This window comes from Nelumbo nucifera, chromosome 5, assembly GCF_055504915.1.
Source record: "Nelumbo nucifera cultivar China Antique chromosome 5, China Antique-T2T, whole genome shotgun sequence".
In the NCBI taxonomy this organism is placed as follows: Eukaryota; Viridiplantae; Streptophyta; class Magnoliopsida; order Proteales; family Nelumbonaceae; genus Nelumbo; species Nelumbo nucifera.
The window spans coordinates 29,380,965-29,403,438 of NC_142653.1; the positions used below are offsets into that span (position 1 = coordinate 29,380,965).

A 22,474-nucleotide genomic window follows, 5' to 3' on the forward strand; every position below is an offset into this window, starting at 1 on the left:
AAATTTATACAAATAAAATATTAATAATAGAATAATTATCTTAGTACTTAAAATTTATAAATTTGTGCATGATATAATATAATGGGTTAATGTTTATGCATCCTAGGTGTCAGGTATCGGATACCCTGAAGTCAAAACCCAAACTCGTCCCAAACCCTATAGGGTTTTAATCTAAAATCCCAAACCCGTTCCAAAACCTATAGGGTTTTGATAAATGGGTCCTATTAGGGTCGGGATGGGTTGGATACCCGAAAATTCCTGTGAAATTGCCATCCCTAAGTCTTGGCAAGTTTCCCCTACGTGGGAAAGTTATTTACCCACCTAGGAGATGAACCTAGAAAAATAAACTTTCCCTCGTCCCCACTAGGGGTGGATTCAAGCCGAGCTGAGCCGAATAGTACTAGGATCAACTCGGCTCGAGATTGTTCTACAAGGCTCGAGCCAGAACCTTGAGCTCGAGCTTGGCTCGAGTAAAAAATTCATAAGCTCGAGCTCGATTTTGAGAAAAAATATTTTATAAAAATAAATAGTTATATATAAAAGTATTTTTTATTTGATATTTAAAAAATTAAGAATTATAATAATTAATAATTATAATATTTTTATTATATATATTATTCTCTATAAATTTATTTTATATATATATATATATATATATATTCAGGCCGGCTTGCAAGCCTTATGAGCCGAGCTCTAGTATGCTCGAGCATGACTCGTTTAATAATCAAGCCAATGAATTAGGCTCGAGCTCGAACTCAAACTCGATTGAAACCGAGTCAAACTGAGCTTCTCACGAGCTGAATTTAAACAGCTCGTCAAAGCTAGGCTCGTTACCACCCCTATTCCCCACATAAATCTAAAAAAAAAAACATAAAATTCTTGATCAATGGGAACAAAATCCCACTGACCAACTTTCCCCCTTCCAAGAATCCGAAAAAATAACGCCCCCTTACTAATAACTAGTCACCCCACTGTTTTCTACGCTTCCAACGTTTTTGCCAATCTTCCCTCTCGTTTCAAAAAATGGAGGCTACAGCTTTATCGAATTCGCTATTATCTCCTCTTCCTTCTCATTACTCGCGCCCTCACAAGACCTTCGACCATGTTTTCTTACCTTCGTCGCCGGCTTCGTTTCAAGGAATAACCTTGTCGCATCGAATCCCCATTTCCAAAAATGGATATTGTTTCCTCTTTTCTGTGTTGAAGAGTCGAAGTAATCTTGTCATTCAATGTTCTGGAAATCATGTAGATAGCACAGAAAAGGAAGCTCCGATTGAAAAGAGTACGTCTTGTTTCAGAAATCTATTTTTCTTATTTTCTTTTTGAAGTCGAGCTTTTGTATTTCTGAATTTTCTTGAGCATGGTGGCAGTGTACCCGGCATTTCCAACTGTCATGTATATTAATCAAATTCGCGAGATTTTGCCCCACAGGTGAGTAATTTTTTTTCTTTTCCATTTACATTGCCTTCGAATCACACTTCCAGTGTCTTGTTTGGTCTGTAAGTATGGAGCATTATTTGTGTCCCTCTTTTTTTTTTCTTATTTTTTTTTTCCGTTCTCAAGTTTAGTTTTACTGTTTTGGGCTGTGCTTTAGGTTTCCGTTCCTCCTGGTTGATAGAGTGATTGAATACAACCCTGGAGTTTCAGCTGTTGCTATTAAGAATGTAACTATAAATGATAACTTCTTTCCTGGACATTTTCCTGAAAGGCCGATTATGCCTGGCGTTCTTATGGTCGAGGTATTGCTACTAATTACTGTAACCTATTTTGATGGATTAGAGGCTTCATTTCTTTCTCTTTTTTTTTCTTTATTTTTCTGTTTAAAGGAAAAAAAAACATGGCTGATGAATGGTATTATGCATTTTGTAGAATGTAGGTGTTGCTAAATTCTCGGTTCTGTTGGTCTATGCCTGATTCTGTTTACCAATATCTAGCCGGGACTAGCATCTCAAATTAGATAATGAGTTCTAGGTTTTTAATATATGGGTATACGAAATTTATAGTGTATGGAGTAGGAAAGTCATTTTATAGCAATCCTTGTTTATAGCTGTCCAGGGAGAGAGATCTATAGCTTCTCGTTTACCTACATCTTACTTGTTTTGAAGATTACTCTTGACCATGACGTGGCATCTGAAGGGATGAGATATCCATGGACGCCCAAATCTTGTGGAATAGAATGAGCGAATTTCAAAAATTTCTCTCCATCCTACTGGGAATTGTATTCCCTATTTTAGAAAAATCATATTTTTCAAGGATCAATCTTGAACCAAGAACCGAACCAGATCCGAACCAGATCCGAACAAAAGCAGTAGGAGAGGAATATACCTGATACGGAGAAATAGTATCTCCCAATGGAGGTGTTCACGCCCAAGGAAGGAACCAAAGATTGCTCTCACCGAAGATGACGTAGTGAAGGATGGAGTAGAATCAACAGCGTTCTTCAAAAGAACCAGATCTTTTGCAAGAATCAGCTGGACGACACGTGAGCATTACTTCCAATCAGCCTTTTCACAAAGGACTGATATCAAGATCCAATCTTGATCACTCCCACTGAGAATAGGAGATCGAACTGGCAGATATGGTGGCGGCAGGAAGGAGGCGGCAAGAAAGAATTTAGCGTAGTGATGCTGAATTCTCTCTTATGTGATTTCAACTCTGAAGAGGATGTGAATATGAATATCTTCTTAAGGCTGCCGCCCCCTCCTCCTTTTATATACTTAAAGGGATCAACTCCTAATCCCATTAGGAGTTGCTGATCCAAATCATATTTGGATCAGAATTCCCTTTAAGTGATAAGAGTAAACCCTTATCTTATCTGCATATTAGATCAGCTCCCTCCTAATCCTATTAGTAAGTTTCTAGATCTGAATCACATTCAGATTTGGACTCTCTGAGTGGATAGGGTTAAGACCCAATCCTATCTACTAATCTAATCTCAGAATTCGCCCCTTATTTAACTAATCAAATCAGCCTAGTTCGAAATGGGCTTTAGGCCCAATAAGGTTATGTGCTCACTTAGCCTTCCAAACTGTTGCCCCGTTGGCCTTCCTTGTATGGCGTGGGACCCAAACATTGATTTACACATCAGCCACATGGGTTCAGCCCATCATTTGTTACAAGGCCTGGCCGAATACACTGTTATGGACAGTGCACCTTCTGAAACCCATCACATGGGCTCTATGGGTCCAACACTTACCCTAAGTGGTCCCTGGGCCAAGCCACCTTGTAACACCCAGGGACTGTGGGTAGATGCGAGATTAGCCCATCAGGTATTACCCTCAATGGCCTTACACTTAACTTCTCAGCCCATAATGATCAAACACTGTCCGACAAGAGAGAACCTCTCCCTCGGCTGCAAGGAACAGTGCTGCACTCTCTACTCACATGGATCCCGGGAATTAAAACCTTTTGCAAACGTTTAGAAACCGTAATATATATACTTTTATATCTCATATAAAATATATTTTGTAAAACAAATCTCAACGATTGAAATCGGCTGCCGGCAGTCTTGGTTTCCATCAGAGAGAGCGCATTCCCGATCATTACCTTTGTCCGACAAAGGGGCTGATCCTGTCATTATGATCACCCACTCAGATGAATTCTTAGACTGTCCCAACATACCCAGGTTTTGACCCCCGCTAAGGATCTCATTGATTGGCATATCAAAGACAGCCCAATCCGACACCTAGTGCAGTATCATAATCGAGTCTAGGGGTCAGGTGTAACTTTCCAGTTTTGCCCATCAATCTCCAAGGTCCAGGGCAATACCGACAATCTGGTCCTGTTCAAAGATTCAATTAATTCTACACTACATGTACCTTGGGTCTCATCTTGGCGGCTGAGACAGGCCACCCCAACATTTGGCAGCACCAGTGTCAGCTTTGGCAGGATAAATCTCCCCAGACTTATCCAACGGCTATGAACATTCTAAACTAACACGAGTTTCATAAGTGTCCAGTTTAAGGGTATTACACAGAAACACACCACAGGAACACGAATCAAATATGTACTTTATTCATTTACAATAAATTCATAATGTACATCATTCTGATTGGAGCTAAGGGCATACAACTGTCTAACATCTCTATTACATAGGAAGTTTTCATGCATAATTTATATCTACATATTTGATCATCATCATCTAAACCTTGTTCAAACTATATGAGGTGGCTACATGAAATCCTGTTTGCCATTCCATTCTATTTAATGCCATACCATTGTTGATATTGTTAAATTATGAGTGCTTAACTTATTTCTTAACTCTTCAACCTCTGTCCTTTTTGGTCTGCCACTAGCCCTTCTAGCCCCTTCAACTTGCAACAGATAACATCTTCTTAAATCTATTATTTTCTTTTAGAACCTGAGAGATGTGTATGCATTTTCATGTTATCAGATGAGATGTATCAGAACCCACCAAATTTGTACAACGTTGATGAAATTCAGACTTTACTAAAGGAAATTTCTAAAAATTACAACCTGCTTCAGTGTCATGTGATATGGAATCAATTCATTTTTGTTTTACATACACTTTTGGATCCACACTCTTGACTCTTGTTAGGGAACAATGGGAGGGCAGGATTCTTGTATCTGACCTCAAATAGTTGGGGTTAAGTCTGAGTTGCACTAAATCCATATTGAATTCTAGAGAGCTTGAATGCAAATAATTGTGCGTACTTGGGCCCTGGAGGAGTTGATGCCTTTATATAGTAGAGCTGCCGTGGGTCTCACGAAACGATTCCGGGATCTTCGGCCTGAGTAGATGAGATCCGTTTCCGCTTTAGACGGGGAGTAACGTATCAGTCAATGAAGTCTATCGTTACCGCTCGATCCGGGCGGGTAGAGGATAACGCCTACCGTTGCCCGGCGTGATCCCGGGAGGTTCGAAGTCTGTTGAGAAGCTTTTGGAGTTGATTGCGTGTCACTTTGATTCCTGGGACCCGAACTGACTTGGGTGTTGAGGTGCCTCTATACCAAGGTGACTCTACGTCGAGGTGGCTTTATACCGAGGTGACCGAACACCCGAGCTCTGAAAACTACTGACTAGGCTCCTCTTGCTAAGTTGTCATCCTATTGGCAGATTGCGACCACGTGACCTTTGCTTACTAGGTTGTGCCAAATTACCCCTCCTCAATTGCTCCCACTCCTCGTGACAGGTGTCTTGACCTGGCGCGAGGAGTTCATGACGAGCTTAGGTGGATTTGGCACGATGTCTAGGTGGTATGGAGGGCGGACCTTCGGTTGGACCTGTTCGACCGTTTGGCTCAACCAGGAAGTGACCCAGATCGCGTATCAGGTATGTGCAGACGTCAAGCTGATTTTAAACTCTGAGGATGTCAAAACACGCTCTCAACTGATTTCAACCTTGGGTAGTGTGCAACCGATTTTCCTAGGAGCCGTTGGATCGCGCAGATCTCGACCATTGATCCCCGGATATAATGGCTATAAATATGGGCCGAAGGGCCCATATTCTTTGCCACAAACTGCGTGTCTGAAGTCCTTGAGGTCGCATCCAATAGGGGTCGAGGTCGTCTTGCTTTCTTCAGTCTTCTTTGGTGAGTTTATCTTCCTTTGCTTTCGACTCCATTGTCCTTTCCATTAGCATGCCTAGTCTTAGCTTAGATAGCCTTTTAGATGGGAGCGGTGAATCCGTTGGGGCCGAGGTGGGTACCTCGGCATAGACTGCGGAGCCTCATCCTACTGAGGTGGGCACTTTGGCATAGGATGTGGACTCCAGCCTGTTCAAGGCGGACTCACCTCGGCGAGAACGAGGAGTCTCTGGCAAGTCGGCCTCCACCTCACACCAAGGTCGCCTACTGGACAGCTTTGGTCCGTCTACAATGACAGCGGATAGGCTCCTTGTCTTTAGTAGCTCGGTACAGACTCCCTAATAACTTGGTATACAGTATTCCCTTAGGCAACTTTCCTTGAGATCACGGTCATGATGAGATCGTGGTCTTCGAGGAGCAGCTCGTAGCCGGGTTGTGTCTTCCACTCCACCCTTTCATAGCCGAACTTGTTAAGTTTTTATCGCCATAGACCAGCTACATCCGAACTTCATCCGCAACATCGTAGGTACCATTTCCCTTTTCCATGATTATAACCGACCTCTAGACTTCGACATCTTTTTTCCGATCCTCTCCATCAAGAAGAACTCGACCCGTGTTCTACCTGAGCATAGGCGATGTTATTACATGTCTCCTCGCCCCGGGTACAAGCTGTTGCACGAGTTCCCAAACAAAGTCTCGGCCTAGAAGAGACGTTACTTCGTGGTCCGTAACACCGAGGGGTGGCCGTTCTCGACTCACTGGAGGGTAGCCATCCAGGACCTCGGCATCGGATTGAACCCAAAGATACGGTAGGAGGTCCGATCTTGGGCGAAGCTCGGCCTAAAGTTCGAAAACTTCATGACCGAGGAGAAACTCGTACAAGCTGGTCTAAGTCCTCCTGGTAGGTCACCAACTATTGTACTTGTTTTCTTTGTTTTGTTTTACTTTGATGTTGCATCTAACTCGGTTTGTCATCTTTTGCAGCTACTGTGGCTGACATCCCCGCTGATGAGCTCTTTGGGAGCATGCAGAAGGGGAAGAAGAAGAAGAGGGCCTCCAAGAAGGCTCGCCTCCACACCGAGACCACCACCTCTGACGTCGACGCCTCCATCCCCGAGCACCCACCAGTCGCTGAACAACCTCCTGTGATTGACTTGGATGAGGAGGACCAAGGCAAGGCTACTCCGCCTCACGTGCCTTAGGAGACCACATCTTTCGAGCCCTGGCACGCGTAGGCGACCACCACTCTGTCGAGTAGTGATACTTCTGCTTGGAGCATTTTGATTCCAAAGTTCGGCCTCCTCAAAAGCAAGGATGCGATACTCGCCGAGGAGGTCGCTCGTTGGGCTGACTTACCGGTTGCTCAGCTCGGGGTCAAAGCGGCCACACACTGCATGGTGGTAGGTATTCAATCTTCGGGTTAAATTATACTTAGATTTTTCTCCATACTTAGATTTTGGTTTTTCCTTTGGCAGGTGAACTCCTCGATCCATGCCCTGACCTACCAGTCCAAGGTGAACTTGAAGCAAGCTCTCGAAGCCGAGGAGTCCTCCCGAAGTGCCCACTCTGAGTTCAACTTAGCTCGCAATGAGATCAACCATTTGAAGAACGATGCGCGAGCCAAGAAGGAGCTGTTGACTCTGTTGATGGCGGAGAAGAAGGAGCTAGAGGCAGAGAAGAAAGAGTTGGAGGAGCGCGAGGTGACTCTGAAGAGAGAGAATGAGAACCTTGAGGCGCTGGTGAAGGAGTGGACTAAAATTCTGCTTCAGGCAATGGAGGATGCGAAGGTCAAGGCCGTTAAGGAATACAAGTCTTCGGCGGAATATTGCGAGAAGCTGGTCGAGGCCTGGACAGCGGGCTACCGCGAGGGGTTTAAGCTCAGCAGATGGTTGACTCGACGTGAATTTTCCCACCTCGGCCTCAATGCCATCACAACATTCAAGATCACTAAGGAGATGATGCGCGAGCCAAGAAGGAGCTGTTGACTCTGTTGATGGCGGAGAAGAAGGAGCTAGAGGCGGAGAAGAAAGAGTTGGAGGAGCGCGAGGTGACTCTGAAGAGAGAGAATGAGAACCTTGAGGCGCTGGTGAAGGAGCGGACTAAAATTCTGCTTCAGGCAATGGAGGATGCGAAGGTCAAGGTCGTTGAGGAATACAAGTCTTCGGCGGAATATTGCGAGAAGCTGGTCGAGGCCGGGACAGCGGGCTACCACAAGGGGTTTAAGCTCAGCAGATGGTTGACTCGACGTGAATTTTCCCACCTCGGCCTCGGTGCCATCACAACATTCAAGATCACTAAGGAGATGACCGTTGAAGACGCTAAGGACCCGGACTTCGAGGAGGAGAGCGACGACAACCTTCTCGACGATGAGACAATTGGAGAGGGAGAGGGAGCTAATGCCACCGAGGACCACATGGAGACAGATCTTCTCGCCAACGCCTCTACTAGGGATGAGAAGCCCCGAACTGACTGATGCCTCTTTTCTTGGACCCTCTTTGTAAATACTCGATTTCCCGAGCCTCCGAGCTCGACTAAATAGTTGTAATCTTTTTGTTGTTGTTTTTTTTACTATGTACTTGAAGTGCTTTATCAATGAATACAAGTATTTTGCAAAACTCTGTGTGCAAAAAATTTTTTTTAAGTATAGATTACTCTCGAGCTGGTGAGCTAAACCAAATAGGAGCAAAATTTTTCTAAGTGTAGATTACTCCCAAGTTAGCGAGCTCGACTCGAGTAGGAATAATCTAATTGTCATTGTACGTCGGGGTGAACAAATATTGTAGGGTACATGGCTGACCTGTCTGTACCTGGGCTACTTCGCCTTGCCCATGCCGAAGCGGCTGGGTTTTAATGAGCCTGTGCTGAAGAGGCGACCGGGTCTTAAGCTGCCTATGTCGAAGAGGCGACCAGGTCTTATATCATGCAAGGTCTCTTGTCAACTCGACACCATAGCCCTTAGGCTTCTGGAGTGACTTAAGGTCCTCTCACCAGTTCGTCGTCCATAGGATCAACTCGGTGATCCTATGGACTGTTGTTTTTGTTTGCGTTGAGGTTTATAGATAGTATCTCCTTAGGTTGTCAACGTTCCAAGCTCGAGGTACCTGTTTCCCTTCCATGGTCTCAAGCTCATAGGTTCCTTCTCCGAACACCCGTTTCATCCGGTAAGGTCCTTCCCAATTCGGACCGAGTTTGCCCATGCCGAGCTCAAGTGCCATTACTTTACGGAGGACCAGGTCGCCGACTCGGAATAGTCGCTTCCTGACCCGGTGTTATAATATCGAGCTACTCACTGTTGGTAAGCTGCAGTTCGAATGTGGGCCAGATCGCATACCTCCTCGACGAGGTTCAAGTTATTTTTGAGCTCGTCGTCGTTTGTCTCTTCGAACCGCAACGTCGGTACTTCAATCTTTTTCGGGATCACAGCTTCCGTCCCGTATGTGAGGTTGAAGGGTGTCTTTCCGGTCGCGTCTTGATGGTAGTCTGGTAGGCCCAAAGGACACTGGGTAGGTCGTCTATCCACAACCCTTTAGCTCACGTGAGGCGAGCTTTTAGTCCGCAAAGGATAGCCTTGTTCGTCACTTCGGCCTGTCCGTTAGCTTGTGGATGTGCTACCGAAGTGAAGTTTTGCTGAATCCCCATCTCGGCGCACCAGCTTTGGAATTTGATGTCCTCGAATTGCTTCCCGTTATCCGAAATCAAGACTTTGGGTAGTCTGAAATGGCACACAATGCTTTTCCAAAAGAAATTTTGCACATTCTGGGCTGTAATGCTTACCAACGGTTCGGCTTACACCCACTTCGTGAAGTAGTCCACTGCCACGACCAAGAACTTCCTCTGCCCAGTTGCCGGCGGAAAAGGACCGAGGATGTCAATTCCCCACTGTGCGAAGGGCCACGGGCTAGTAAGATACTTCAAATCAACAATAGGTTGATGGAGGATGTTGACATGCCTCTGACATCTGTCGTATTTCTTAACGAGCTCGAGTGCATTTGCCTTCATTGTGGGCCAATAGTAGCCCTGCCTTAATGCTTTTTGGGCGAGGGCTCTGCCCTCCAAGTGTCCTCTGCATAATCCTCCATGGATATTGCGAAGTACGAACTCAACTTCCGAGGGTCGCAGGCAATGTAGGTAGGGGAGCGTGAAGGATCTCCTGTGCAGCCGTTTGTTTATAATGACGTACCGGGCTGATTGACGCTCTACCCTCCGAGTTGCATTGTGTTCTGCAGGTAGGGTCCTGTGGAGCAGATAATCAACGAGCGAGTCAATCCAACTCAGTTCTGCTTGCAACACGGGAGCGACCTCTTCTGCCCCCCCCCCCCGAGAATGCTGGGCCGAGGCAGGTCCTCTATGTACACAGTTCACATGGTGTTGTCGCTGATACTTGCTAGTCGTGATAAGGCGTCGGCCTTAGCGTTCTTGGACCTTGGAATTTGCCTGATGAAACAAGAGCTGAAGCCTGGTAGGATCTCCTTGACTTTGGTTAAGTAGGCCGCCATAGTTGAGTCGCGTTCTTCGAGGTCACCATTGACTTGGTTAACTACCAGCTATGAGTCACTGCACACGATGTGATGTTTTGTACCCATTTCCTTCGCTAAGTTTAGCCCGACAATTAGTGCTTCATACTCCTTGTTGTTCGACGCCTCGAATCCGAACCGGAGAGTGTACTCCAGCTTCACCTCGCTCAGGTTGTACAGTATCAGTCCAACACTACTTCCTCGCTGGTTGGACAAACCGTCTACGTGGAGGATCTAGGGCTCCTCGTCCTAGGTCGGTATTGCTTTGACTGGGACCGGTGCCGCGCTAGTTGACGCCTCCTACATGTTAGCGGGCTCAGTCGGTTCATGGGTCGATGTGCTGAACGTACATTATGCTACAAAGTTCGCCAAGACTTGGGCTTTGATTGCTGGCCGTGGCTCGAACCGGATGTCGTACTCATTAAGCTCGATGGACCACTTCGTCAATCTCCCTAACACCTCTGGCCTCCATAGGATGTGCCTCAGAGGTCTATTAGTAAGGACGACAATGGTATGAGCTTGGAAGTATGAGTGTAATTTCCGAACTGCTACTACTAGCGCGTATGGCATCTTCTCGATGTCGGGATATCTGGTTTCCGCGTCCTCAGCACTTTACTTACATAATAGATGGGTCGTAACTCGCGGAGAGGTACAACTTCAACTCATCTCCTTCCTCAGGTTGGGTTAAAACCGGGGCGGTACTGAGGTACCTTTTCAGTTCATCAAATGCGAGCTGGCACTCTTCGGTCCATTCAAAAGTTTCAATCTTCTTAATTGTCTTAAAAAAGGGGAGGCATTGACCTACCGATTTAGACATAAACTGGTTTAGGGCAGCTACCCGGCCAGTCAGTTGTTGTACCTCCTTGATTTTTTGGGTTGGTCGCATTTCTAAGATAGTGGGTTAGCTCTGATGCCACGTCGGTTCACTATGTAACCAAGGAATTTACCCGACGTGACCCCGAAGACACTTGTTTGGGTTTAACTTCATATTGTATTTCCTTAAAATTTGAAAAACAACATTTAAATCATTGATTAAAGATCTAGAAAATTGGGTCTTCACGACCATGTCATTAACATAGTATTCCACTTTACTACCAATCAACGGTTCAAAAATTTTGTTTACAATCCGCTGGAAAGTTGCTCCAACGTTGTTCAAACCAAAGGGCATAACTTTATAACAGTATAGTTAGAGTTTGGTTACAAAAGCAGTTTTATCTTGGTCGGCTGTATCCATCCTAATTTGGTTGTAGTTGGAGTAAGCGTCCATGAAACTCAAAAACTCATGCCCTGAGGTCGCGTCTATTAGGTGGTCTATTCTGGGTAGGGGAAGCAATCCTTTGGGTAGGCTCTGTTCAGGTCGGTGTAGTTGACGCACATGCACCACTTGCCATTAGCTTTCTTCACAAGCACAGGGTTGGCGACCCATCTCGGGTAATGGACCTCCCTGACAAAGTCTGCGGTGAGGAGCTTCCCAACCTCCTCATTGACCACCCTCCACCGCTTTGGGGCTAGGTTGCGTTTTCTTTGTCTAACTAGCCTGATTAAAGGGTTCACATTAAGTTTATGAGTTATCACACTAGGGTCGATTCCGGGCATTTCTGTCGCGGACCAGGTGAAAACATCTAAATTATTAAGTAAAAAACTTACTAACTATGTTCGGAGCGGTTCACTTATTAGTGCACCAATTTGGAGAGTCTTGGTCGGCTCGATCTCAGAAACCGGTATGTGGACTGTCTCTTCCATCGAGGCAACTCGCTCCTCGGTGTAGTGTTGGTTGCTCCAGTTCGATGTCTTCTGCCAGTTTTGCCTTTCCCTTGAGGGCAGCCACGTAGCACTTATGGGATTCGAGTTGATCGCCTCGTATGACCCCTGCTCCGTAATCTGCCGGAAACTTCATCGCGAGATAGTAAGTTGATACTATCGCGCGTAAAGCGTGTGCAATGGCCGACCTATAATTGCGTGGTACGGGGACGGAGTCGTGACCACCAAGAATGTGTTCTCGAACCGTACAATATTCGGCTATGTGCCCGTCTCCACTGATACTATGACTGGTGACCCAACTTATAGGCCTAACTTCTTCTCCGTTGGACTCTACTAGTGGGGTATTTGCTGGTTTTAGATCGCTCTGCTGCAGTTGTAACTTGTCAAAGGTTCATTTGAAGAGGATATCAGTCGAACTGCCTAAGTCCATCAAGATCCGCTTCACCTCGAAGTCATTGATGATCAACTTTACGACTAGGGCGCTGTCATGAGGATACTGAATCCCACGAGCATCGTCCTTGGTAAAATAAATGGGTTCTTTGATTCGAGGTCACTTGGGTGGGTTCTCTGCCTCGTGCTCTAGTTCTCGGATTGAAGTCTTTCCTGCTATTGCTGTGCACCCCGCTACAATGGATCCTCCAGTGATCATATTGATCACCCGCGGATTAGTCTTTCTTCTGGCAGTGGGCGAGGTGGCTGCTCATTATACCTGTTGGTTTTCGGGGCGTCTTTCTTCCGATCTCCCTGTCGGTTCCCCTGTCCTTTCTCCTCGTGCAAATGTATTTCTTCAAGTACCCGTGATGGATGAGTTCCTTGATCTCGTCGCGGAGGTTTCTGTAGTTCTTTGTGCTATGACCATGGTTTTGATGAAAGTGACAATAAACATTCGGGTTTCTGGTCATTGGGTCTCCCTGTAGCCTGGGCGGCCATCTGACGATGGAGGAGTCTTTAATGGCCATCAAGATCTCTCCTTGCTTCGCATTAAGGGGAGAATAGTTTGTTCTCTCCACTGGTGGGGTCCTGGAATGCCGACCCTACTTGTAACTTCGTAAGGGGGACTTGCTTCTTCGCCTCAGGGACTTGCTCTTTTTCCTTTTCTGCTTGTTGTTCATTCCTTCTTCCTCTCTCTTTCTCTTTTCACCTTGCTGGTTGTTGGTCTTCTGGTTTATTTCCTCTTTTGTACTGATGAATTGATCGGCCAGCCTGAGGAACTCGGTGATGTTCTTCGGCTTGTTTGCCACGACGTGCCACTTAAACTCCTTATGAATTGATCGGCCACCACTTAAACTCCTCTCTTTTTCGGCCTTGATCTACCGGATGGCTGGGCTTCGCTGGTGGATTGTTCCTTGTTGAGGAACGGTGAGTCTTGCGACGTCGCCGCTATTGCTTCGCCGTGTGTCCGGTGCTGGCTGTTGCGGGGAACCAATGGGTCTCCTCTCGAGCCTGCACCTCGGGCCCCGAGCTGACAATTTACATTATCTTGACGTGGGAACTGCTGACTATGACTCTCGGGCTGGTTGGGTTCGGGCCTATCCTTCGAGTTCTCTCTTCGGAAAACAGGGGGAGTACGCCGGTTGCCTACTATACCCTGTGGCGGGGTCCGTCCCGAGGGAGGGACCGGTACCTACGAAGTTCTCTCACCGCAGGGAGGAGATTGGTGGACGTTCTGGTGAGCCCGGTGTTGATTCTGGTTCTAAGTTTGCCCTTGATGTTGATTTGTTTGGCTTGTAGTGGTGGGAACTGTTGCTGGTACTGTTGATAGAAATAGTACTGTTGAAACTGTTGGAATTGGTGGGTATGCTGCATTTGAATTTGCGTCGTCTGGACGCTTTGGACGAGGTCGTTAAACTAGGAGTGCCCGACCCTAGGGGGAATCAAAGAAGGCTCCGAGAATGTGGCATTCACTTGGGGGAGCGGGACACTCACCTGTTGGGTAGTGTGCGGCACAGACAGTGATGGAGCCTCGGAGACAATCAGGGGGATGGTGAACTGGTCGATGGTCACCGAGGAACCTTGGGGAGTGACTGTTTACTGTCTTGCCCCCCAGTGATGTTCATGTCACTCTTTCCGTTGTGGGTGGATGATACCATTGAGGTTGAGATTGGGATTGAGATTGTGACTAGGATTGGGATGACCTTTCGATCGTTTCCCACAAACGGCACCAATTGATGATGTGTGGTATGAAATTTCCTAGTTGGAAGGTTGCTTGGACGTTGTTCGCATGGCGAGCTGGATCAAACTGCAAAATAGAGATCAGAGAGACCGGGGTGGATGATCCGATGAGGTCGCTGCTCCGATGCTTAAGTTAGTATTCTTGCTGTGATTGTGAGCTAAAAGCTTGAATGCAAATAATCGCGCATACCTGGGCCCTGGAGGGGTTGATGCCCTTATATAGTTGAGCTACTGTGGGTCTCACGAAACGATTCTGGGATCTTCGGCTTGAGTAGATGAGATTCGTTTCCGCTTTAGACGGGGAGTAACGTATCAATCAATGAAGTCTATCGTTACCGCCCGATCCGGGTGGGTAGAGGATAAGGCCTGTTGTTGCCCGAGAGGTTCGGAGTTTGCTGAGAAGCTTTTGGAGTCGATTACGTGTCACTTTGATTCTTGGGTCCCAAACTGGCTTAGGTGCTGAGGTGCCTCTATACTGAGGTGACTCTATGCCGAGGTGGCTTTGTATTGAGGTGATCGAACACCCGAGCTCTGAAAACTGTTGACTAGGCTCTTCTTGCTGAGTTGTCATCCTACTGGAAGATCGCGTCCATGTGACCCTTGTTTACTAGGTCGTGCCAAATTACCCCTCATCAGGCGCCAAGACTGAAACTGAATACTTTGATCTGTACCAAAACTGAATATTATAATGCTATTACCAAAACGGCTTTGATCTGTATCAAAGCACATCTTATTAGTATGTGCTTTGATACATGCTATGATATAGATCACTTTCTGCTTTAATGTTTTAACTATTGAAATTTAAAAGATCCAAGGGTTTCGAGAAGAGAAAAAGAAAGAAAGTGGTTTCTTCTTCTTTTTTGTACAGCTACAGTCTTTTGTACACAATAAATATGTATTTCATGATTTGTTATAGCTCCACTTATTCCTAATTGTCCAAGATTTCCGTGTTGCTTTCATAAAATTTTAGCTTTAACCTATTTTGTGGTGGGGATAACCAAACCAGTTTGTTTCTCTTTTAATAAAATTTTCTTTTTTATATATTATATAAAAAATAAGCCCTAGAACTGAAGTGTTTGATTTCTGAGGAAATTATTATTGAAGTTGGGAAAGTCCTTAATGGATTTTATAATATTCTCATAAACCAAACGCAGCCCAAGGATGTCATCCATAGAGTTTTTCTTTTTTTGTTTGAGAATGGTAAGGTAAGAATTTATTAAAGAAATGAAAAGAGATATGAAGATGTAATCCATAGGGATTTTATAATATTCTCACACTACTGCACACACATCTCCAAGGATCTTTCCTCTCTTTCTCCTAGGGGAGAATAAAAAGGTTGAAACTATATATGCATGTCTAGTAGAGGACTCTACCTGGGATAAAATAGGGAAAAAAAGTTCCCAAACACTTGTAGATATGGAATAGGAGATTAGTAGATGTACGGTTGTTTCAAAACTTTTTATTTTTTGATAACTGGTTGTTTCAAAACTTGCCTTGTAGAGAAAGCATATTCATGGCAAAAGAGTCCAAGTAGGTCTTCTCCTTTGGAGGATCACACAAGTATTGATCTTTAATTGAAATATTTCCCAACAAAACTAGCTTTGGGGTTCAAGGGGTGGGGCTAGGCCCAACCATATTGCTTTGACAGAAACAACACATAATTATGGTTTTGGGTATTAAAGCCTTCAACAGAAAATGACATGTCCATTATGAAAAACAGCAACTATCTTTCTTCTAGTCAACCATGAATATACATATATAAACATATCTGAATTGTAGTGATTAAACAGGAGAGGTCAGCATAATGCTGTTCCCTTTTGTACCCTGCCATCCATGCTCTTGGATGATAAGGAGATATTTTATTTGAATTGGTTCTTGATGAACATATAATTGATTATATTTAGTGAAGTTACCTTGGTTACACGATTAGTGGAGTGGTTGACATACAAGGTTTGTGCGTGTTTGAATGTCTCAATCAGAAAATATCCATGTCTCTATCAAGATGGAGCAAGTTTGAAGGTTTCCATACCATACAGCCCCCTAAGATAAGTTCTAACATAATTTTTCTTTGAACCTTCCTATGCCTATAGTGTCTACCTACTAAAAGACAAAGCTATAGCCATAAGCCAATAAACTGTTTGATTCAGCCATTTCATCAGCCTTTTTTGATCAGTGCCTATGATAAGTTTTCACATAATTTTTCTTCAATTAAAACATTTACAGAGCCTGTTTACATAATCTTGATTTAGATATTAGAGTATAAAATTCCCAGAAAAAGGAAAAACATTCAAGTATGAAGCAGTATTTTAAAAGGCATAGGAAGCGTATGCCTGGATGCACACCTCTAGGCAAGGTGCCCCCAAAATGCCCGAAGGTGTATGCCAGAGGAGTTGACACCTCTGAGGACACCTCAGGTGCAAGAGGCGTATGCCTCATATGCCTTTTTCATGAGGTGTGCTAGAGGCATACGCCTCATGCACCTCACACACACCTCATATAAAAAGACAAAAAAAGAAAAAAAGAAAGAAACAAGAAAAAAGGAAAGGAAAGGAAAAGAAAGGGAAGGGAAAAAAAAGAACAGAATGAGAAGAAAAAAGAGAAAAGGAAAGGAAAGGGAAGGGAAGGGAAGATAGGACCCCCCTTTCAACTAGTGTTATGCATCTTCATTCTTCTTAATATAATTTTTTTTTTTAATAATAAAGAAAAATGAGATCCTCTGTCCTCTTCTTCCTCCTCCCCTTCCTCCTCATCCCCCTCCTCTTAAGGAGGCTTACACCTCCTTGTGTTTGGGAGGCTTATGCCTCTTACGTTCTGAACTATGCCTCACGCCTCTAGGTAGTGGAAAACCTTGCGTCACGCCTCCGCGTTTTAAAATATTGCTATGAAGCAGAAGGTATGAGAGTTAAAAGTTGTTAATAATTATTCAGTGTATCATGTTTATTTTAATAGAACATGACAATGATTCAACTGATTTAAATATGTTGAGAATGTTTTAAAGCACCCATCTAGCATCTTTAGATGCTGAAAATTACAGAGGTGTGAGAAAGTCTGAGTCGAGGGAGATGATTTGTCCTTCATTAAGAACATTATATTATAGATACTGGGGACAAATGTAAAGTTGGTGTAACAAATGTAAAGTCAGTTGTGCCACTTGGGCAAGTGGACATAACAACTTGTAACAAACTGGAACCTTTTCTAAGTATTACATTTCACTAATACGCCCCCTCAAGTTGGGCTGTGTGGGTTGAACATGCCCAACCTGGTCCCTGGACACTAGTAATTGGTTGGCTGGACCTTGGTAGGAATATGGAATATGGCAATGACATGAGACTTCAGATGTTCGCGAATGAAATGGCAATCTATATTGATGTGTTTTGTCCTTTTGTGAAACACTGGGTTAGCTGCAATGTGGCCATGACATGAGATTTCAAATGTTTGCGAATGAAATGGCAATCTATTTCGATGTGTTTTGTCCTTTCGTGAAATGGTGGGTTAGTTGCAATGTGTATGACCGCCTTGTTATCACAGAACACTTGCATGGGCTGGGCATGATGAAGGCCCAGATCAGAGAAGAGCTGCTTGAACCAAACAAGTTCACCATTGAGAATGGCCATGGCCCTGTTCTCTGCTTCAGCAGATGAACAGGACACCATAGGTTGTTTCTTGGTGTGCCATGACATTGGGGAATGGCCCAATGTAGTAACATACCCAGTGGTTGATTGCCTAGTAAGAAGACACCCTGCCCAGTCCAAATCACAAAAAGGTTAGTGATGTAATGAGCTGAGCAAGTGCCCTTCCTGAAATACTTGTAGTGATGCTTCTAGGCAACCACCATGCCACCTAGGCATTGCCTTGACAACTATGGGCCCACCTATTATCAATCTGATTATTTGGACTATATTTGATATATGAAATATTGGTATTCATATGACAAATTAAGTTTCTGTAAAATGTGACAATCCTTATGTTTAAAGTTTGAGCTAGATAGAAGGAAATGCCCAACTATATAATCTTTGTTTGACTGCAAACAGGATAGAGAGACCTTAATCTCTCCTCTTCCCCTCCTCTCAGATAAAAAAGAAAATAAAGAAAAAGGAATATTGTCATGGAAGCTCTTCACTGCAGTCTCTCCCTTCCCCCTTATCCCTTAAAGAAATGTTTCTTCTTTTTCCCCTATACATCTCTTTCTTTGTGTTAGGGGTGGTTTTCAGACTTGAACCCAAGTCTGAGCTATCAAAGCTGACAGGCTTGATTGAATGAACCATTCTGTATTTTGTGTACAGTGGATTTTTCCACGTCAACAAGATTATTGTACTAATATTCTTAAATATTTCAGTCATATTTTTGCCCCTTTCCATGGAAGACTTTGTTTTCTGCACATTTTATGATATCAATTTCTAAATCTTCCATCTTCCTACAATTATAAAAGTATTAGAACCTTCATTTTCTCTAACATGGTTGCTCTAAGGTTCCAGATTTCCTCCTTAAATGGCTTGTGTTGGATAAAACTGCTAATATTAATTCGTTTTGTATTGCTGTGTGAAATGCAAGGTGTGTTTTTACAGAGAGCACTGTGGAGGTCTTGAATCACAACAGGGTAAAGGCTGAACATGGATATGTTTGTGCAATATATGTGTTATGTGATCGTTACATATTGTCCTTTTGTGTTTTAAGGCGTCTGTGGCTCTAACTCAATGCTAGAATTGGTCTTTTGTTGATTTGCCTGTAAAATGCCAAAGTGTGACATTCCCTATACGGTTTAAGAAGTCAAGTGTTAAACTGCTGCACCTTGTGGTGGTGCACACTTCCTTTTAATAAAAAAAAAAAAAAACTAATCCAAGCTTCTTGACATCCTAAATGTCTAGTGTTTTAATCTTTTTATTCCATAGCTTCTTCATGGCATGAAGTTCCATATAATTTCTTGTAGTAAATAAAAGAATATATATAAACTTAATTTAAGCTTCTTGACACCCTTAATGTCTAATTCTTTCATCTTCATATCTTAAATTCTTCATGGCGTAAAGTCCCATATAATTTCTTAGCACCTCAGCTTTCATCTTCATATCTTAAATTCTTCATGGCGTAAAGTCCCATATAATTTCTTAGCACCTCAGAATTATTATACTTCTGTCCATTTTGTACACCTTTGCCTTTGTTAAGTTGGCATTTGCAAATTCAATGGCCTTCTGGACCCCTCCCTGATAATTAATAATGCATGTGGTACTTGAACACAGGCAATGGCTCAAGTTGGAGGGTTGGTGATGCTGCAACCAGAAGTGGGTGGCTCTCGTGAAAATTTCTTCTTTGCTGGAATTGATAAAGTGAGGTTCCGGAAACCTGTTGTTGCAGGGGACACATTGGTTATGCGAATGACACTTGTTAAACTGCAAAAACGCTTTGGAATTGCAAAGATGGAAGGAAAGGCATATGTTGGAGGTGAGGTGGTTTGCGAGGGCGAGTTCTTGATGGCTACTGGTGGCGAATAACGAGAATGTTTGTAAGTCTGCTTGTCACATTTACAGAGATTGCTTAACTTTGATTTGCACTCCCCCAATAATGGCCCAAAATATATCATTACTGATGCAAGTCATAGTGGCAACCTGAAATTTTACTTTGTTAGAATGTGCATGTGTCAAGAATGGATTTCCTGCAGAACCTTCTTCAAGTTATATTCTTGGCAATTCTTTACTGTTTGGCTTCCTGCAGAAGCCAAATGTATGCTTCACAAAATGGCCTGGTTGTGGTGTGTAGAATGTAGAAAACAGTATTTTGTTTTGTTTTGTATTTCTTTCTTTTTTTTTTTTGTTTTTGTTTTCGGGGCTAGTGGTCGTGTTTGCGGAGAAATAGATTGAGATCTGGCTTCTGGGAATACTTTTGGCTTCTTTTCTCGTGCTCCCGGAGGGGGAATTGGAAGTTAGTTATGTCTACAGCGGCTTAATTTCAGTGGAGTCCTAATGGCATAATGAGTGTAGACTTGTAGCCTTTAGGCAGGCATCATAGCTAGCCTTTCTTCATGCCTCAGTGGGTGGGAAACATCAATGATAACAACGAATTGATTGGAAAGGAATCTCCTCTTCCATATACCAACACTAGAACTCTAGAAGGACCAATGCAATTAGATGAGGTTCGTAACATGAATTTTGTTTTAGGACTTTGGAGACGAGCTATTTCCAGAACTGTGTTACTTGCCGATTCCATCAGTACCTCAAAAATAATAAATAATAAAAATATTATATCAGTTAGATCATCTAGACCTAAAAAAGAAGAATTTATAATCCTTGGGAAGGTGCCAATTGGAAATAGGGGTGTTCACGGAACCGAGAAAACTGAACCAAAAAATGCAGTTAATCTAACCGATCACTTAGGTGTTTTTGAAAAAAATGAAGGACCAGTTCAGTTTTCAGCTAAAGAACCGGTGTTAACTAAACTGACTGGTATATAAATATATATATGCATCAGATATATATATTTTTAATGTATTGTAAATATATTATATATTAATAATTTTTATAATATAATATGCAAATTTATAATATATTATATATTTATTTATAATATATATTATAAATATAAAATACTGAAGAACCAAATTGGTCAAAAACTGAAACTGATCAACCAGTTAAACGTTGGTACTGGTTCAATTTCAAAAAATAGCCGACAATTTGGTTACTCGAACCATGAGCACCCCTTACTGGATCTGGGTCAGTTGGTATAAGGTCTGGATGCTTGTAGTGGAGACTTGGGAAGCTGGATTTGCTCATCAAAGTGCCCCTCGCAGCTGCAAGTGCTGTGAAGTGGGTGAGCAAAGTTACATCTGATACGCTGGCAGGGTCGTATTGGGCGATATCAATAGTGTTTTTTTTACTTTTTTATTTTTATTTTTTTCAAAACTGGTTCAGGGCCAAAATAGAATTTATGGCCAAAATAAAGTGACTACCTATATCACCATGTTTCGCAGGTCTCAGGCTCAGCCAGGTGTTTGGAAATTGGAATGGAAAGCCAGAGTATTTTGATTTTCACAAAGGAGGTTGGTAATAAAGCATTCATGTACAAGTGGACTATAACTTTTGTTTAGGCAGAAGCAGCAGCAGTTTATTGGACGAGGTGTACCCAATAAGGCAACAACCAAACCATTCTCCCATCTTTTCTTTGAAAAGATGCCCTCACTCTCAACATGTCTATGTTTGTACTAGCTAGTGTTCTATGAAGATTAAAGGTGCTGGTAGAATGCGTACCTTCTTTAGCATCATTGTCTTGCGAGAGAGAGAGACATCAGCATCTAATATCCCACTTGCACATGCACAGACACTAAGCATGACTCCAAAGCAAATTCCTTTTACTAATATATAAACCTTCTTACAACAATCTTCCAAAAAGTACTGGTCAGCAGTTGCTCTCTCTCTCTCTCTCAATGTATGTTCACTTGTGGACTGTGTGGACTCCGAATCCACTGTAAAGGGATTCCATTAACTCAGAATTTGCCCAAGAGAATAATAATGATAATAGGTATTCATATCGATCGAATGTGGGTTATTTATTTTGATAAAAATACAGGAAATTCTATTCAGCAATTGGGGTTTCCACTTTAATTCTCTCATATGTTGACAGAAGCAACATTGACATATATCTAAATGACTTAGAAATCTTTGATCTCCTTGTCGATCTGCAAACAAAGGTCATGAGATATCGAGATATGAATGGTGGACAAGCATTCGGTCACACGATCATGTATCAGCTTTTCTGTCACCCCCACCCAGAGTTTTGCTTTAAGCCTTGGTGCACCATTATGATGGTGTCTCCCTAGATTGCACCACCTTTTTCACTCATTTTCATCGATAAAAGTTAAATCAAAACAAAACAAGTGTATGAATGAACAAAAAAAAAAAAAGGTGGGAATCCCTTTCCTATCTTTTTTGCTTCATTTACTTTTATTTACTCTTTAATGCTTCTTTCTTTCTTTTTTTCTACGTGGACAGGACAGTCGCCCAATATGCTAACAACTTCTATTAAAGCAATTTTGCCATGATTCAAATAATATATTCACCCCAGTCAGCTTGTAGAAGGTGGGCACTTGACAGAAGAAACAGGAGATTAATTTCTACTGTAAGCGAGAGCCAATAAAAGATTAAAGAAGAAACTAAGGAGGCATATAATGGTCCAAACATTGGACCGCGCGGGTTGTTGTGAATCTCTCTTTTTCATCGTTTTCCAATTCTTCCTTCTTCGTTATTCACGAAATTAAATAGAAACCCAGAAGCTTAATGTAATCTGGGCAGCTGGGAGCCTTTAACTATTGTGGTCTTAAAACCCAATCTGCCCAAACACCAAAATAGTAATTAAACCATGCAACACACGGATGCTTCGCTTAAGAAGAATGGAATGCATGAGACCACCACAATGCATCTGTCAACTATCAACTGTGCCAAAAGGCCTACAAAACTGTTTAATTTCTCGTCCATTTGGGACTAACAGAATCTGGAA

At 43.1% G+C, this 22,474-nt stretch overlaps 1 protein-coding gene across 1 annotated transcript; it reads left to right on the forward strand.

The window, feature by feature from the left end:
- Window positions 1–893: 893 nt before the first annotated feature.
- On the forward strand, window positions 894–21,236 carry LOC104600100 (uncharacterized). The gene is made up of 5 exons (XM_010262931.3): window positions 894–1,282; window positions 1,371–1,431; window positions 1,595–1,739; window positions 19,228–19,490; window positions 20,952–21,236. The coding sequence occupies exons 1-4, from the start codon at window positions 1,024–1,026 to the stop codon at window positions 19,477–19,479; spliced, it is 717 nt and encodes a 238-aa protein (XP_010261233.1). The 5' UTR covers window positions 894–1,023; the 3' UTR covers window positions 19,480–19,490; window positions 20,952–21,236.
- The last annotated feature ends 1,238 nt before the right edge of the window (window positions 21,237–22,474 follow it).

Coding starts and splice junctions, on each gene's coding strand:
- LOC104600100 (XM_010262931.3), top strand. CDS start 1,024: ATGGAGGCTACAGCTTTATCGAATTCGCTATTATCTCCTCTTCCTTCT. Junction 1,283..1,370: donor GGAAGCTCCGATTGAAAAGA/GTACGTCTTGTT, acceptor GCATGGTGGCAG/TGTACCCGGCATTTCCAACT. Junction 1,432..1,594: donor CGCGAGATTTTGCCCCACAG/GTGAGTAATTTT, acceptor GCTGTGCTTTAG/GTTTCCGTTCCTCCTGGTTG.